Here is a 16,301-nt window from a genome sequence, read left to right on the forward strand (position 1 = left end):
AAATTATCCATTATATGACTTGTAAATTCCCAATATTACACTGAAAATTCCCAATTTAGGTCAAAACTATGCAATTTCTGCAATTTGTTTGGTGCTGACACCATTTGCGAAGTAGGGGAAAATGCTGATAAATAAGTTTCTGAAACACTTTTTATACAGTGTTGAATATTGGTTCTGGTGCAACAATGCTAAAGTTTAAAAACTAAAATTATGAGTTACTTTGACCTTGAACTTTAATTTAACACAGATTGTTTTGAGGATAAAAACAAAAACACTTAACACACATGCTTAGAAAGAAAATTATCTGGGGATTTTGAAGTTCCTGGGGTTTTATTTAAGGAAAGTACTTGTCTTACTTGTGAAATGTATGTCGGTAACTGCCTCTACCTGAGGGACGTCTGCCTTCATGTACACCTAGAAATTAAAACAGCAAGTTATGATAAAATAAATGAACACAAACATTGATTGCATAGGATAAAAACATGTGTCCACTTGGCCGAGTGGTTAAGGTCGTTGACTTCAAACCACATGCCCCTCACCACTGTGGGTTCGAATCCCGACAGGGACTTTGGATTCTTTCATGTGAGGAAGCTATCCAGCTAGCTTACAGAACGTCGGTGGTTCTACTCAGGTGCCCGTTCGTGCCTGAAATAATGCACGGAAGGGCACCTGAGGTCTTCCTCGACCAGTAAAGCTGGAACGTCGCCAAAATAATGACCTATACTGTGTCCATGTGACGTAAAACCCAATCAAACAAACAAAACAAAACTTCAACTTCATTTTCTTATTGTACATGTATTTGATCAGATTTTTTATGATACTGTTGTAATAATGTTAATCGAAACAATAATATTATTGTTAGGTAAAGCAACTTCGAAATTTTAAATTAAATCACAAATTGTGATCTCAGCTGTGAAATATTGCTATTTTATGACTGGTATTGAAGCATCTAGAAATTTAAAATGCACATTTCAAAATATAATTTTATTTTAATGCAGTTGAGTAAGATAATTTTTTGATATAAATTTTTATGAAGTGTCAAATTTAGAACTGCTATCAAATTGTAAAATTACCATTAAAATATGTGCATAGTTAATTTTATATCATAGTGTAGTAGATAATCTTTGGATTCTTACAAGTGTGGAGCTATCAAGTTAGCTTACAGAACGTTGGTGGTTCTACCCAGGTGCCCTGTCCATGCCTAAAATAATCCATAGAGGGGCATTTAAGGCATTTGAAAATCAATGTTACAAACATGCAGTATATACATATATTTACAACACTAAATTGAATATTTTAATAGCAAGAAGGGAGACTGCGCGGACATCGTGAAGAAAAATATAATGAAATTTCCCTTGTATAACATATATATATATATATACACACAGATCTGACATGTATTACCTCAACCAAATAAATTTGTGGTAGAAAAATCATCAATAATATGAGAATTTGGATAAATTGTTTTTTAAACGTTTCACCCTATGCCTTTATCAGGATAAATATTATGTAATTTATATATACTTGTTTTTTTTTTCTCTCAATCAGATAATTAATAAAGACTTCAGAATAACAATATCTCTCTTTTCACATTAATACAAGCTTTTAGGGCACACATATCCTGACTTACACACAGTACAATTTTTTTTTTTACTCCCGTGCTTTGCATGTATTTATGCAAGGAATGAAATTATTGTTATGAACGCAGAAACTTTGAACTGCACTTCATTTTTGTATGACACAATTAAATAAACCATGATACTAAAAATAAATTAGTATTCAAACTGTATCTTTTTCATATTTTTTGACGTGGTTTCGTTTGGTTTTTTAATTATTCATATTTCTATAACACTAACAAAATTTTAACTTAAAATTGTAGCGAACAAAATCAAACGACAAACTATTACAGATGTAAACGAGATAAAAAGCTTCAAAGGATTTTTTTAAGTCGTCGTGTGAATGTGTTTAAATGATTGGTCTTTGTTTTTACAAATTGTGCGCATTGTTTAAGGTAATCGGGAATTTAAAGAATTTGAAAACATGTTAACTCTAGATGGAACAAGAATATGTTAAGTTGATTGTGACCAGTTATAAATAGAGACAGCTTTGTGGGGAATGATTCTTTGGGGGGTAGATGAATTGATAGCTATTTGTTTATTACAACTAAATATGTTGCGAACATGCACTATGATTAAAGTTGATTGAAGATATGTTTAAAGAAGTTTGTAGCCACTGTCAAATGATTGATGGTGTAAACCTCATTAGTTTAAAATTCAAATATTTTTTTTTTTAATTTTTGAAATATTTTCTTAATTTTTGCTTTAAGCAAATGATTGTTTGGCACCTGTTTTTAGACGATTGTTGATGTATATTTCAGACACCACCTAGTTCACCAAGCTCCCTTGGTTCCAGAAAGTCGAGCATGTGCAGTATCAATAGTATTGCGAGTTCGAGCAGCGGATCAGCACAGTCCCACAGTCCATGCCATAATAAAACTATACAACAGGTTAGTAATAACTATAACATCAGCTCATGCCATAATAAAACTATACAACAGGTTAGTTATAACTGAAACATCAGTCCATGCCATAATAAAACTATACAACAGGTTAGTTATAACTATAACATCAGTCCATGCCATAATAAAACTATACAACAGGTTAGTTATAACTGAAACATCAGTCCATGCCATAATAAAACTATACAACAGGTTAGTTATAACTGAAACATCAGTTCATGCCATAATAAAACTATACAACAGGTTAGTAATAACTATATCAGCAGTTCATGCCGTAATAAAACTATACAACAGGTTAGTTATAACTGAAACATCAGTCTATGCCATAATAAAACTATACAACAGTTTAGTTATAACTATAACACCAGTCCATGCCATAATAAAACTATACAACAGGTTAGTTATAACTAAAACATCAGTCCATGCCAGAATAAAACTATACAAGAGGTTAGTAATAACTGAAGCATCACGTCATGCCATAATAAAAAAGCATCACTTCATGCCATAATAAAACTATACAACAGGTTAGTAATAATTAAAACATCAGTCCATGCCATAATAAAACTATATAACAATTAAGTTATAACTGAAAAGTCTGGCCAATCGGATATAAAATCACTCTTATCAGAAAAAAATCAAAATTGCAGATAAAATTATCATTACATTGGGCATGACTTGTTACGCTATATTCTGCTTATTGTTCTATAACATCATTACTAAAGAAATAACTCCTGAGACAGATAGTTAACAAGATGAATGTTAGGTGTTTGCACTGGGATTCAGTGCAGCAGAGTTAAGATACTAGTTTGCTGATGGCAGAAATTATGTTAAAGCTTACTGTTTACTGATTCTATACCAAAAATATTTAGTCTAGACAAATATTGATTCTCGGTCTAGGTGTCTGATATATGCATGGGTCCTGATATGTACAAATATTTACCTTTTAAACAGATTTTTGAATGAAATCAAGTAATTTTGTTTAGAAAGAAAATATTTACTATTAATTTACTTTGATGTTTACTGTTATTAGTTATCTGAAATACTGTTAAGGGGAATACATGATCAGTCATTAAATATTTATTATTTGTTTTTACCAAATTTATATAAAAAGTACAAGGAGATGGAGAAAAAAATCAATTTCTTTACAAAAGCTTTTGAAATATCAGAAGATGAATTATTCAGCTTGGGAAGCATTCAGAGAATAGGTTTTGTGAGATATAAAGAATATAATGTAGATAAAGTACTATTATTGTACAATCTGTAAAATTTTACTATCTGTAGAATTAATATTGCAGAATTTTGGCAGTTAATGATAATCGTGCTGTTGTAGATCAGATAGGGCTGCCATAACAGATCTCATATATTGCATGTTTTATATCTGTAGACATACAGTCAAACCTGTGTTAAAAGACCACTTCTGAATAAAGACCACCCTGTTAATAAAGGCCACTCTCTGGCAATTCTGCATTGATTAAAAAGAAAAGTAACCTCTAAATAAAGACCACTTGTCTATAAAGGCCATGCTTGATCTCTCCTTGGATGTCCTTTGTTCACAGGTTTAACAGTAATTACATTAGGACCAAACTATACTAAAAACTTTAAACTGTATAAATATACATATTAAACAGATGTTTCACTTTTTATAGATCATAAGGTATAATTTCCCATGCCAAACTGATGTAAAAATTGATATTTCACTTGGAAACATCTGAAATAAGTATTAATCAGAGCTAAACTGAGACAAAAATTGTTTTGAGATGCATAATTTATATTTCTTTTTTTAAGACCAGAAACAGTGATTCTTCAGTGCCTACTGCCTATCAACAACAATAAACAATCTTGTTTTTAACGTACCTAAAAAAAAACATTTTTTTTAATGTTTTGTGCACATCAATTTATCAGCTTCTTTTGATTTAACAGAGCTTCTACAGTCTATTGTTTATTAACTGATACATTTGATAATACCTCTCCTTACAATTGATATGTTTCTGCAAATAGAAGACAGCAGTGTTTCCTGCTGTTTTCTATCATACAAGTTACCTTGTAGCGATCTCTGCTGCAAAAAATTCTCCCCGACATTTCTGTATAACAGAATAGCTTTCAAACATTACCACATCATCTTGTTTGTTTTTTCCATCCGCCTACTTTTGTTGATTGTTTCTAGGTTCTATATTTGAATCTCCCTTCTTCAATGATTCCAGAAAACATCTCTTATCGCAAAATTTCAGGCTTGTGCGTAATAGTATCAATGCTAAATTTAATATCAAAACAATTTTTTTTTTCATGTTTTTTTTTTTTTCGCTGATAAAAGTTGGAGGGATGGTTTGGGGGTGGGGTTAAACGTCACTTTTTTGTGATATCAGTTATAATTGTAAATATATATTAAAATTGGAAATAATTTGTTTCTTGGCCATATTTCAAGGTAATATAAAAATTTTAGTAAATAAATCCAGATACTTCATTATTCCAAATATTCAATAAAATTTTTCATTGTTGCTGTTTTTAATAAAATCTTGATATAATTAATCTCTGTAATTTATGATTTTATTATTGTATTGTGATATATCCAAGAAGAAAGAATTTATAATTTATCCATACTTTCATTAGAATGATACATGAACTTATCCATGACATATCAGCTCAGCAGTAATAGTTTCATAGCTTATTCTTACCTTCTGAACTGATGGAGAAATAAACCATGCTTGGCTTTATTATGTTAAGCAGTTCAGTCATGAAATATTAGATATATACTACAGTCAAATCTGTGAATAAAGGCCATTCAAAGAAGAGACCAAACATGGCCATTATAGACAAGTGATTTTTATTTGGAGGTTAATATGTTCTTTTTAATAAATGAAGCTTTGTTAAAGAGTGGCCTTTGTTAACAGGGTTGTCTTTTTTGGAGATGGTCTTTAATTCAGGTTTGACTGTATTTAATTCTATACAATTCCAGCCAGCTTGTGTTATAATATATCAAACAATAAGGCATGTTTAGCTCCATCATGCAGTATATGAAACCTTAACATTATGCCATACATAAGAGTATATAGCATTTAGTTTGGCCTAACATTCTGTTATATATCGGACAGTACGTCATGTTTAGTGTTGCTATGTTACATCTACTATTTTGTGATATATATCAGACTCAGACTGTAATTTGTCATGTAAATCCTAACATTCTGTGATATATTTGTACAGCAACAAGCTCAGTTGTTGGGATCAGGCGTACGCTTGACTAGCGTATCATCACAGGACTCAGGATTTACATCACAAGATACCTTGTTCCTGCGGCCGACCACACCCTCCTCCCTCAGCTTACAAACCCAGGTAAATGTCATTTGAGAATAGTAGTACAATGCCATGCTTTTATTAAAGATAAATATTGGTAATCATAGCATTATTATGATAACTGATACTTGTTTTAACAGTACATGTATTTGTATTTCATGTACATTTTTCACAGTTGTAGCATAACATTCATTTTTGGCAATTGTTGCATAACCTTTACATTTTTGGCAATTGTTGCATAGCATAAAGTTTTTTGGCAATTGTTGCATAACATTTTACATTTTTGGCAATTGTTGCATAACCTTTACATTTTTGGCAATCATAGCATAACCTTTACATTTTTGGCAATTGTTGCATTGCATAAAGTTTTTTTGGCAACTGTTGCATAACCTTACATTTTTTGGCAATTGTTGCATAACCTTTACATTTTTGGCAATCATAGCATAACCTTTACATTTTTGGCAATCATAGCATAACCTTTACATTTTTTGGCAATTGTTGCATAACCTTTACATTTTTTGCAATCATAGCATAACCTTTACATCTTTGGCAATTGTTTATTTGTTGCATAATCTTTACATTTTTGGCAATTGTTGCATAACTTATTGCAACATATGTGATACAGTGGTTGACTTTTATAGTATACAAGCTTTACTTACTTAGATATGACATAAAGTGCATGATGGTTATGCTTCCTTTCCAACTGTTAACAAGTAGTTGAAGAGAATTTACTGAGCATGTTAGTTTCAACCGCATAGTTAAACAATGTGATACAAGAAAAATTGATGAAAAATTTATGAGTATAGGTAATATAGGTACAGAAAATTTACGAGTATACGTAATAAGGTACAGAAAGTATTGTTAGGTTTTCTAATTCATTAATTGGTATATTTCTTCCAATACAGTTTATGTTTATTTTAAAGGATTAAAAAAGAACAAATACAAACATTTCAATTTTAGTTTTTATACCACTAGTTATTCACGTAGTAGTGTTCTTTGGGATTGGATGGGAAATTAAAGATTATATTAAATGAACTTTCCTTTGGGTGGGGTGGGAAATTGAAATTTATAATGATTTCAAGGTAGTGAAATAAATAGAAGTTATTTGGAAGCATTTTATTGGCTGTTTTCTTTTACAAATAATAAAGAAATATAGGAAGGGTTGATTTTACTTCTAGATTGTTTAATTATAGACTATTTTATTTATTAATCGTGCTTCCTGGTCTGCAATAAAAATTTAGAATGAAGTACTGAGTTGTTTGTTTCTGTCATGAGTTTGGTTCTGTGGTATTTGTGTAACAATGATTTTCTGTACAGACTGCTGACAATAACAGTCAAGATGCCGACACGCCAGAAGTCGAGTCGACGCCTTCCACTCCGTCAGAAAGCTACCCAAATACACCATCAGCCACTTCAACATGGACTAACTGGCCAAATCCACCAAACATAGGTGGCAAGTCTGAGCCAGGTCGCCCACACACGATATCTTCAGCGTACGAGAAGTCCCATTCGAGACCGGCTTTGTCGGCACAGTTGTTCGAGCCTCCACAACAGGGTTCTTTAGAGAGTACAAGACCGGAAGATCAACATGACGCTACTGTGATTAAACGGGAACGACCTCATAGCACGATGTCTGTGCCATATTCTAGACAGTCTGCTTCCATCAACAAAATGCAGCCGGTGTTACCACCTCTTGGTCCCAAGCCCAAATCTCGGGCAGTTGCACCACCTAAAGTACCACCATCTATAGGTAACTAATAATTTACTTTCTCAGTAATAGGATATTTTAGTAATGATAACTTATTTATTTTCAATCCATCTTGAGAAAGAAGCATTTGCAATATTAATTGCTTGTAATGCAATTGAAATTTTTTTTTATATTTTACTGTAAATTTTCCAACCTTGATCTTTTCAATTCAACTCTTTGCCTATGAGGGCCAACTGATTGTGCTCATGCCACCAGTGCAGACCAAGGTCAGCAGGCACATCATTCTGTGTTGTCTGATTTTGGTCTGCATTTTTAGCTCGACTATTCGAAGAATATGAGAGCTATTGTAGTCGCCCCGGCGTCGGCGTCGGCGTCAGCGTCCGCGTCGGCGTCTGCGTTGGTTAAAGTTTTTTGTAAAGTCAAATATCTCAATTATTACTTGAGATATTCAATTGAAACTTACAATACTTATTTATAGTAACAAGGTACATCAGATTCACAAGTTGGATAACTCTGCCTACAATATTGACAGAATTATGCCCCTTTTTTACTTAGAAATTTTGGTTAAAGTTTTTTATAAAGTCAAATATCTCAATTATTGCTTGAGATATTTAATTGAAACTTACAATACTTATTAATAGTAACAAGATACTTCATATTGACAAGTTGGATAACTCTGCCTACAATATTGACAGAATTATGCCCCTTTTTAACTTAGAAATTTTGGTTAAAGTTTTTTGTAAAGTCAAATATCTCGATTATTGCTTGAGATATTCAATTGAAACTTACAATACTTATTTATAGTAACAAGTTTCATCAGATTGACAAGTTGGATAACTCTGCCTACAATATTGAAAGAATTATGCCCCTTTGGAACTTAGAAATTTTGGTTAAAGTTTTTTTGTAAAGTCAAATATCTCAATTATTGCTTGAGATATTCAATTGAAATTTAAAATACTTTTTTATAGTAACAATGTACATCAGTTTGCAAAATTGCATAACTCTGCCTGCAATATTTGTAGAATTATTTGCCCCTTTGAAACTTAGAAATTTTGGTTAAAGGTTACAGGTCTTCAAAAATATTTACTTCAAACTTTACACATGCACTTAGGGTCATAATTGGAGGGTCATAATTGTATGTCACTAACCAAGTTCCATAACTCTATCTTGCATTAAGGCTGGTTCATATCCCCTTTTCTACTTAGTCTCTTGGTTAATGTTCACATGCAAGTTTTACATATCTCAATAACTATTAAAGATATTTATTTATAATTTCACATATGCATTTAGGGTCATAATTGTAGGTCACTGACAAAGATCCATTATTCTATCTTGCATTTAGGCTGATTTTTCTTCCCTTTTTCAACTTAGAAATTCATGGTAAAGTTTTGCTTGTAAGCTGTTATCTCAATAACTACTGAAGGGTTTGTGCCTTTTTTGGGACAATTTTATGCATTCATAATAATAAAGCAGTGATTTACTTGATAAAAAATCTTAATAACAAGACTTTGACTTTTTCTGTCAAATTTATGTATTCATAGGTAATTAGTATTATTTTACTCAATAAAACACCCTTGTGACATTACCTTCCGAATAGTCAAGCCAATACTGTATAATTAGACTCTCTCTAAGGCCAGTATTACATGAATTTATAAAAAAAAATTAGCCCTTTTGTGAACTTAAAAAATTTAACATTATCAAGGCTCTTTTACTATCAAGCACTTAGAATAGTCGAGCGTGCTGTCCTACTGACAGCTCTTGTTTACTTATCAGTCATTAAAATTATATTTTGAAATTTTCCCTAAAAATGTTAAATGTTTTTGACCAGATTAAAATATATTAAGCATTGGTTAGGGTAAATAGACCATTCTAGATTGTGATGCCTCTAATTGTAACCTTTGGAGCACTAGTAGCAATAAAATGAGTTAAGCTAGGCAAGTCTGAAAATCTGTGCAGTCAGATTAGACTTCATATAATATACTGATTGCTGTTCAGTTTTAAAATTTTGATATTGAAATCCCTGTACAATACTAAGGGACTGATAAAAATTGAAAGCAGGACAATGCCATGACACAAAATATTAAGCAGTGTTAGGATTAATATACAAATCTAGGATTCATTGCAGTACATGTGTTACTTCCTTCTTAAATTGCATTATTGAGTTAATCTAGTGCTTCAATTAACTTTATTGGCATTTAAAAAAAAACAACAAAAAAAAACCTATTGGCATTCTGACATGACATTAGCAACTGTGCATGTTTGTTTACTTATCTGTGAATGTAAGAATGGTTATAATATTTTATTATAACATATATATTTCTATTTTGTTGTGAATGTAGGTGAGCAGCCAGTATATGCAAATTTGAACGAGTTGAATGTACAGATACAGAGTCAGGGCGGGGACAGTGATACAGATAAAACCCCGACCACCAGGGACCCGCCCTTCGAGCCAAACACGCCCAGTCCCAAGGTAGAAAGACCACAGGTAAATGAATGCTGTATATACAAATCATTTAGTGAACCGTGGTTCGTTTAGGATAAATCAGAGCCCTGAAATTAGGATAAATCAGAGATCTGAAATTAAAACAGGAGCAAAATGGGCACCAATAGATTTTATAGATAGCAATTAACTTTAGAGATAAAGTATGTATATAGTTAGATAATACAATTTAATTACATGACATCATCTATTTTTTTGCACAAACTATTTATATATTTAACTTTTAAAAGCTTTATAATACCTCACAGATCATCACTGTTATATATCTAATCTGTTAGAACTAATGACTTATTTTGTCTTTATATTTACTGACCTAGATTTCATTGATTACTATGCTTGATGGCATGAATTTATAATATAAAAAAAAAACAACCTTTTTTGTGTGCTCTGCATTTAGTCTTTATTGTGTATGTAATGCTTAGTAATCTGCTAGTCACAGCTGATATGTATTTTAGCCATTTTCTGCAACATATTGAAGGGAAAGGGGTAGGGGGTTGGGGACGTGGAGATCATTGAAAGAAAGGGCATAAAAGAGAAATTTAAAAGTCTGTCCGTAACAGTTTTACCAGAAATTATGTAGGATAAAGACTTAACAAAGCAAAAAATTATGTCCGAAGTATCCAAATGGAATTGAAGCACTACTTGACTGGGGGTGATCTCCTTTTCTAGAGTGACTAAAATGCCTGTAAGAACTATTAGTTGAAGCAAAACCTTTCTTTATATTTATCAAAAGCTTGCTTCATATATACACTGCTTTTATTTTACTTTTTTTTTATTTTTAAAAGTTTAATAAATTTTCCAGATATTTTTCCTATGAAAGAGACCTATGAATATAACTTGAAAGATCTTTGATAAAATTTATCAAAATATCAAAATTTATTAACAGATTTGCATTAATAATTTTGGCCATTAAAGTTAATCAGCTGTGAATGGTAGCTATTTTGAATTTGATCATTTTTGCATGCCAGCCTCTGTTTTATTACCAAAAACAGTCATATCTGACCTACTGTTACATCAAAACTCATGTCTGACCTTTTGTTGTTTGCTTTTTCACCCTTGAACCCATACAGTTGGATGGAATGGACTTAACGGAGGCTATACGCGACCTTGATAATTACACAGCTGCTCTGCACGGCGATTTCACTCCTGGCGATCGGAAATCTAAGGCAAGAGACATGCTTTCTAATAAAAGTATCAGCACAAAATACACTCTCTAACTTACATATTATTACAATAAAATATATATTGTAAATGATCTTGTACTGGGTAATTATGTAGGTGGAATATACGTAAGTAGATAAATGGATATTTGGAAGAAAAATACGCTATGTACGATGGTTCTCCCAATATTCTGTGACGATAATGTTTAAAGATTCATTTAGATAGGCACAAAGTCAAAATTTTGATATGTTGTTGACACATATAAATGATACATTTTTATGTCAAATTTAAATACTAGAAAAATATCAACAATTTATTGAATTAACAAAATGGTTACATAAATACTGTGACAAATACAACTTCTGTATGGCAAATTTCTTGCTTCTATCTCTTCCATTTGTAAACAAGTGCTTTTGATATGCTGCTTGACTGTTCTTTTTGAAGTATTGGTCATTTTAGTTTTAACAGGTGTCATTCTTTGGTCGGCACAAAAGTGGATAAATGTCAGTTGTGCTGAACGTTCTTTAGATGTGGCCTTTATAAATATCCTATTTGCTATCAGATGTTTCCATTTACTGTTTCTCATTTGTAATCAGGTTAAAATATGTTATTATGCCACCGCAGCATCTGCGATGCGGTGGCATATAGCGATTCACCTGTGTGTATGTGTGTGTGTGTGTGTGTTTGTTTGTTTGTTTGTGTGTGTGTGTGTTATAGAGATTATATAGTGAACTTAAAAAATCTTCTTGTGAAAAACCACTTGTCCAATTTCAACCAAACTTGGCAGGATTGATCCTTGGGTGAAGGGCTTCCAAAGTTGTTCAAAGAATTTCATTCCATGCAGAAATCTGGTTGCCATGGCAACCAAAAGGAATTAAATGAATAAATTTAAAAAATCTTCTTGTAAAGACCCAAAAGGCCTAGAGCTTAGATATTTTGCATAAGGCATTGTCTGGTAGACCTCTACCAAGATTGTTCAAATTATAGCCCTGGGATCAAAATCGGCCCTGCCCCGGGGGTTATTGATTTTCACTATATGTACATATAGTAAAAACTTAAAATACCTTCTTGTAAAGACTGAAAAGGTCTAGAGCTTAGATATTTTGCATAAGGCATTGTCTGGTAGACCTCTACCAAGATTGTTCAAATTATAGCCCTGGGGTCAAAATTGGCCCGGCCCCGGGGGTCATTGATTTTCACTATATGTACATATAGTAAAAACTTAAAATACCTTCTTGTAAAGACCCAAAAGGCCTAGAGCTTAGATATTTTGCATAAGGCATTGTCTGGTAGACCTCTACCAAGATTGTTCAAATTATAGCCCTAGGGTCAAAATTGCCCCTGCCCCGGGGGTCATTGATTTTCACTATATGTACATATAGTAAAAACTTAAAATACCTTCTTGTAAAGACCCAAAAGGCCTAGAGCTTAGATATTTTGCATAGGGCATTGTCTCGTAGACCTTTACCAAGATTGTTCAAATTATAGCCCTGGGGTCAAAATCGGCCCCACCCCGAGTGTCATTCTCACTATGTACATATAATAAAAACTTAAAATACCTTCTTGTAAAGACCCAAAAGGCCTAGAGCTTAGATATTTTGCATGAGGCATTGTCTGGTAGACCCTTACCAATATTGTTCAAATTATAGCCCTGGGGTCAAAATCGGCCCCGCCCTGGGGGTCATTGGTTTTCCTTATATGTATATAGTTAAAACTTATAGTAAAAACTTTAAAAAATTTCTTCTAGCAATTGACAAATGCTAGAGGTTAAATATTTTGCATGAAACATTGTGAAGTGAACTTCTAGCAAGATTGTTGTTGAATTATAGCCCTGGTGTCAAAATTGCCCCCGCCCCAGGGGTCATTGATTTTAAATATATATATAGTAAAAAATCTTATTGTCTGAAGGTACAAGGCTTAGAGCTTTAATATTTGTTAAATGATATCATCTATAGGAACTCTACCAAAGTTGTTCAAATTTTGCCTCTAGTGTCAAAATTAGCCCTGCCCCGGGGGCCATAGAATTTCAGTGTTGTTATATTTTTCTGGTCCTTTGGGATCATTGATGCCAGCACTATTAAGTGTTGAGAATTGAATACCGCTCAAGCCGGTGCTAGGGGGCGTGAGGGATGTTGCACGAATCCATTGTCCCTCATGTACAGACTCAATCAAACCGAGTCTGCGATTCTCTTGTAATTTTGTTGTGATTAATGCTTCCGAGGGATCACTTTGTTTCCGGATTTTTATACATCACAACAGCGGGTGTCAAGTGCTGTGTGGCAGCTGTAGAGGGTTGCCCTGTGCTTCACTTCAGTGTTGTTATATTTTTCTGGTCCTTCGGGATCATTGATGCCAGCACTATTAAGTGTTGAGAATTGAGTACCGCTCAAGCCGGTGCTAGGGGGCGTGAGGGATGTTGCACGAATCCATTGTCCCTCATGTACAGACTCAATCAAACCGAGTCTGCGATTCTCTTGTAATTTTGTTGTGATTAATGCTTCCGAGGGATCACTTTGTTTCCGGATTTTTTTTCCTTATATGTATAAAGTAAAAACTTAAAAAATCATCTTCTTTAAATTTACAAAGACTAGAGTTAAGATATTTTGCATGAAACATTATGTAGTGAACCTCTAGCAAGATTGTACAAATTATAGCCCTGGGGTCAAAATTGGCCCCACCCCCAGGGGTCATTGATTTTCACTATGTACACATAGTAAAAAAATAAAAAAATATTTTTGTCTGAAGAAACAAGGGATAGAGGTTTGATGTTTGCTATATAATATCATCTATAGGTCCTCTACTAAATTTGTTCAATTTTTTCCCCTGGTGTCAAAATTGGCCCTGCCCGGGGTCAGTGATTCTCATTATGTACACATAGTAAAAATAGAAAATAAAACAAATGTTTTCTGAATGGGAGAAAGCTACAGCTTAGATATTTGACTTGAAATGTTGTTTGGTGGACCTGTATCAAGATTGTTTTGAATTAAACCCTTGGGTCCAAAATTTTGCCTTGCCCAAGGGGACAGTGACCTACTTTCTTGTCCTTTGATGTACAGCAATGAAATTTTGACCATGTGCACAGTTTTAGTTGTAAAATTGAACTTTGATATCAGGTGACCTAGATTTTGTTGATGTGACCTACTTTCTTGTCCTTTGATGTACAGCTATAAAATTTGAACCCTGTGCACAGATTAAGATGTAAAGTGAACTTTGATTTCAGCTGACCTAGATTTTGACAAAGTGTCTTACTGTGTTGTCCTTTTGATGTAGTCATGAAATTAAGGCTGTGTGAAATATGACCTTCACCACCAAAGTCACTAGACTCGAGTGCATTGATATATTCCTACTCTGATCTTTTATTGAGTAAACATTAGATTTAACCACTTATCTGATAATAAGAATAAGATAGGCCAGGGATCCATGCTTTATGACAATCTTCAAAATTGTAAAGAAACAAAAAAAATCTGTTCCTACACTACTATTTAGTGTTGTATTAATGCGGTGGCATAGCATTTTTCTCAAATGCAATCTTGTTTTTGTAATAACATTAAGATACGTTATTTTTGTAATAACGTTAAAATATGTTAATGAACGAGATGATGTCATATCAACAGAGATAATCAACATGGTATATTGAAGGCGCAACATTTGATATTTGAAATATACATACATCATCATTAATCAATTCTATACATAACAAAGTGCAGATAATTTGACATATGTCGGAAATTCAGACTTGTGTCTTTTATTAAAAGATTTCAAAAGTAATTATAGAAAATATTATATCATATAACATTTGTCACAGAATTTTGGTACAACCCTCGTAACTGCACATTGACAGATAAAAGGTATTGTCTATACAATCCTACACAATTTCAATTTGGGCATAAGACATGAAAAGATAATGAAATATAAAGTTTTAAGCAAATTTCTGTTACACCTACAGAATTACCCTATACTGGTCGGGGACCATCAACCGGACACTTTTTGAACATTTTTCCGTACAGATTTCATAATTTTTAACCTAGAGACCTTAAAATTTGACACAGTTCAGCTAGGTTTTTCTCCTAACTAACAAACTAGTTTTATTATTTCTGATTGTATTGACACTTATATCAGAGGCTCGACAAGGAGGGTATCAAAATTACCTCAATTGTCTACACTACAGTACCATGTGTCCGGACAGATATGTACATCAAGTGATTTAATTCAGATAAAAGCTTGGGTGTTTTGATTTTAGATTTTTAACATGATATACAATATTTCAGCAACAAATGCTGAAGTTTTGGATATTCTATTGTTTACTCTGCAAATGATTATAGCTGGTATATGAGGTCAGGCAATTCTTTCTTGACCCCCCAAATGACAACGTCAACATTGTAGAAAAAGGCTTTAAAATATTACCATTTACGGAGGTTGAAAAAACTTAAATTTAAATACTTAATTTTAGAAGAAACATGCATTTATTGTTGATGAAAAAGTGACTGAAAACCACTGAACAAAGAAAATACTAAATTAAGCATTTTCGGGGCCGTCTGGGTTTGGTGGTTGTCCGGTTTTGGTGGTCCCCAACCAGTAGTGGCCATACAAAATCTGGTGTCAAGATACTCATTCTGTCTAATGCCTTTTAGTGATATATTTTAACTAGTGTCCCGTCATGTAGATAACGGTACTCGTGTAATTCTTTGTTGTTTAGTTTCCCCAGTGAAAATGTTGTAGAAGTGCCGTGAAAAATGTCATGTTAAAAAAATGATTTGTATTCTTACCTTAGTATAGTTACGTAACTACGGTGACCTGTTTATTGTGAATATTTATTTAGAGGTGTGTTTGATTTTACAAATGTTAAAATCAACTTTCCGGACAGGTTAAAGACTAAATATTATTAATTTAATATAAAAAAAATGTTTATAAATATTATTTTTATGAATTCTTTTTGAAACAAGTAATGAATAATAATTGAGTTTATATAATAAACCTGCATTTTCCGTATTTTTTTTTTTTAATTTAATATGTTAAGAGTTCTTTTGCTTCTTCAATGAATATATAAATTTATTCACAAGTGACAACATGACAACCTACATGACAACCTATATGACTACTTAATTTAATTGAAAATTGATTTATTT

The 16,301-nt window shown here is 32.5% G+C and overlaps 1 protein-coding gene across 5 annotated transcripts in view; it reads left to right on the forward strand.

Annotated features, from left to right (window-relative positions):
• LOC132725076 (protein MTSS 2-like) overlaps nucleotides 1–16,301 on the forward strand; it is a 48,533-nt gene that overhangs the window by 17,450 nt on the left and 14,782 nt on the right. For 3 of the 5 annotated variants that reach the window (XM_060710068.1, XM_060710071.1, XM_060710069.1), the window contains 5 exons: nucleotides 2,378–2,506; nucleotides 5,717–5,845; nucleotides 7,124–7,556; nucleotides 9,854–9,999; nucleotides 11,085–11,180. In XM_060710068.1, the coding sequence (XP_060566051.1) occupies nucleotides 2,378–2,506; nucleotides 5,717–5,845; nucleotides 7,124–7,556; nucleotides 9,854–9,999; nucleotides 11,085–11,180 (933 nt within the window). The remainder of the gene's footprint in view (nucleotides 1–2,377; nucleotides 2,507–5,716; nucleotides 5,846–7,123; nucleotides 7,557–9,853; nucleotides 10,000–11,084; nucleotides 11,181–16,301) is intronic. The other 2 variants (XM_060710070.1, XM_060710072.1) reach the window with 2 other exon arrangements.

The sequence above is a fragment of the Ruditapes philippinarum genome, unplaced genomic scaffold (genome assembly GCF_026571515.1).
Source record: "Ruditapes philippinarum isolate M1 unplaced genomic scaffold, ASM2657151v2 ctg640_1_1_1_1, whole genome shotgun sequence".
NCBI classification, from domain to species: Eukaryota; Metazoa; Mollusca; class Bivalvia; order Venerida; family Veneridae; genus Ruditapes; species Ruditapes philippinarum.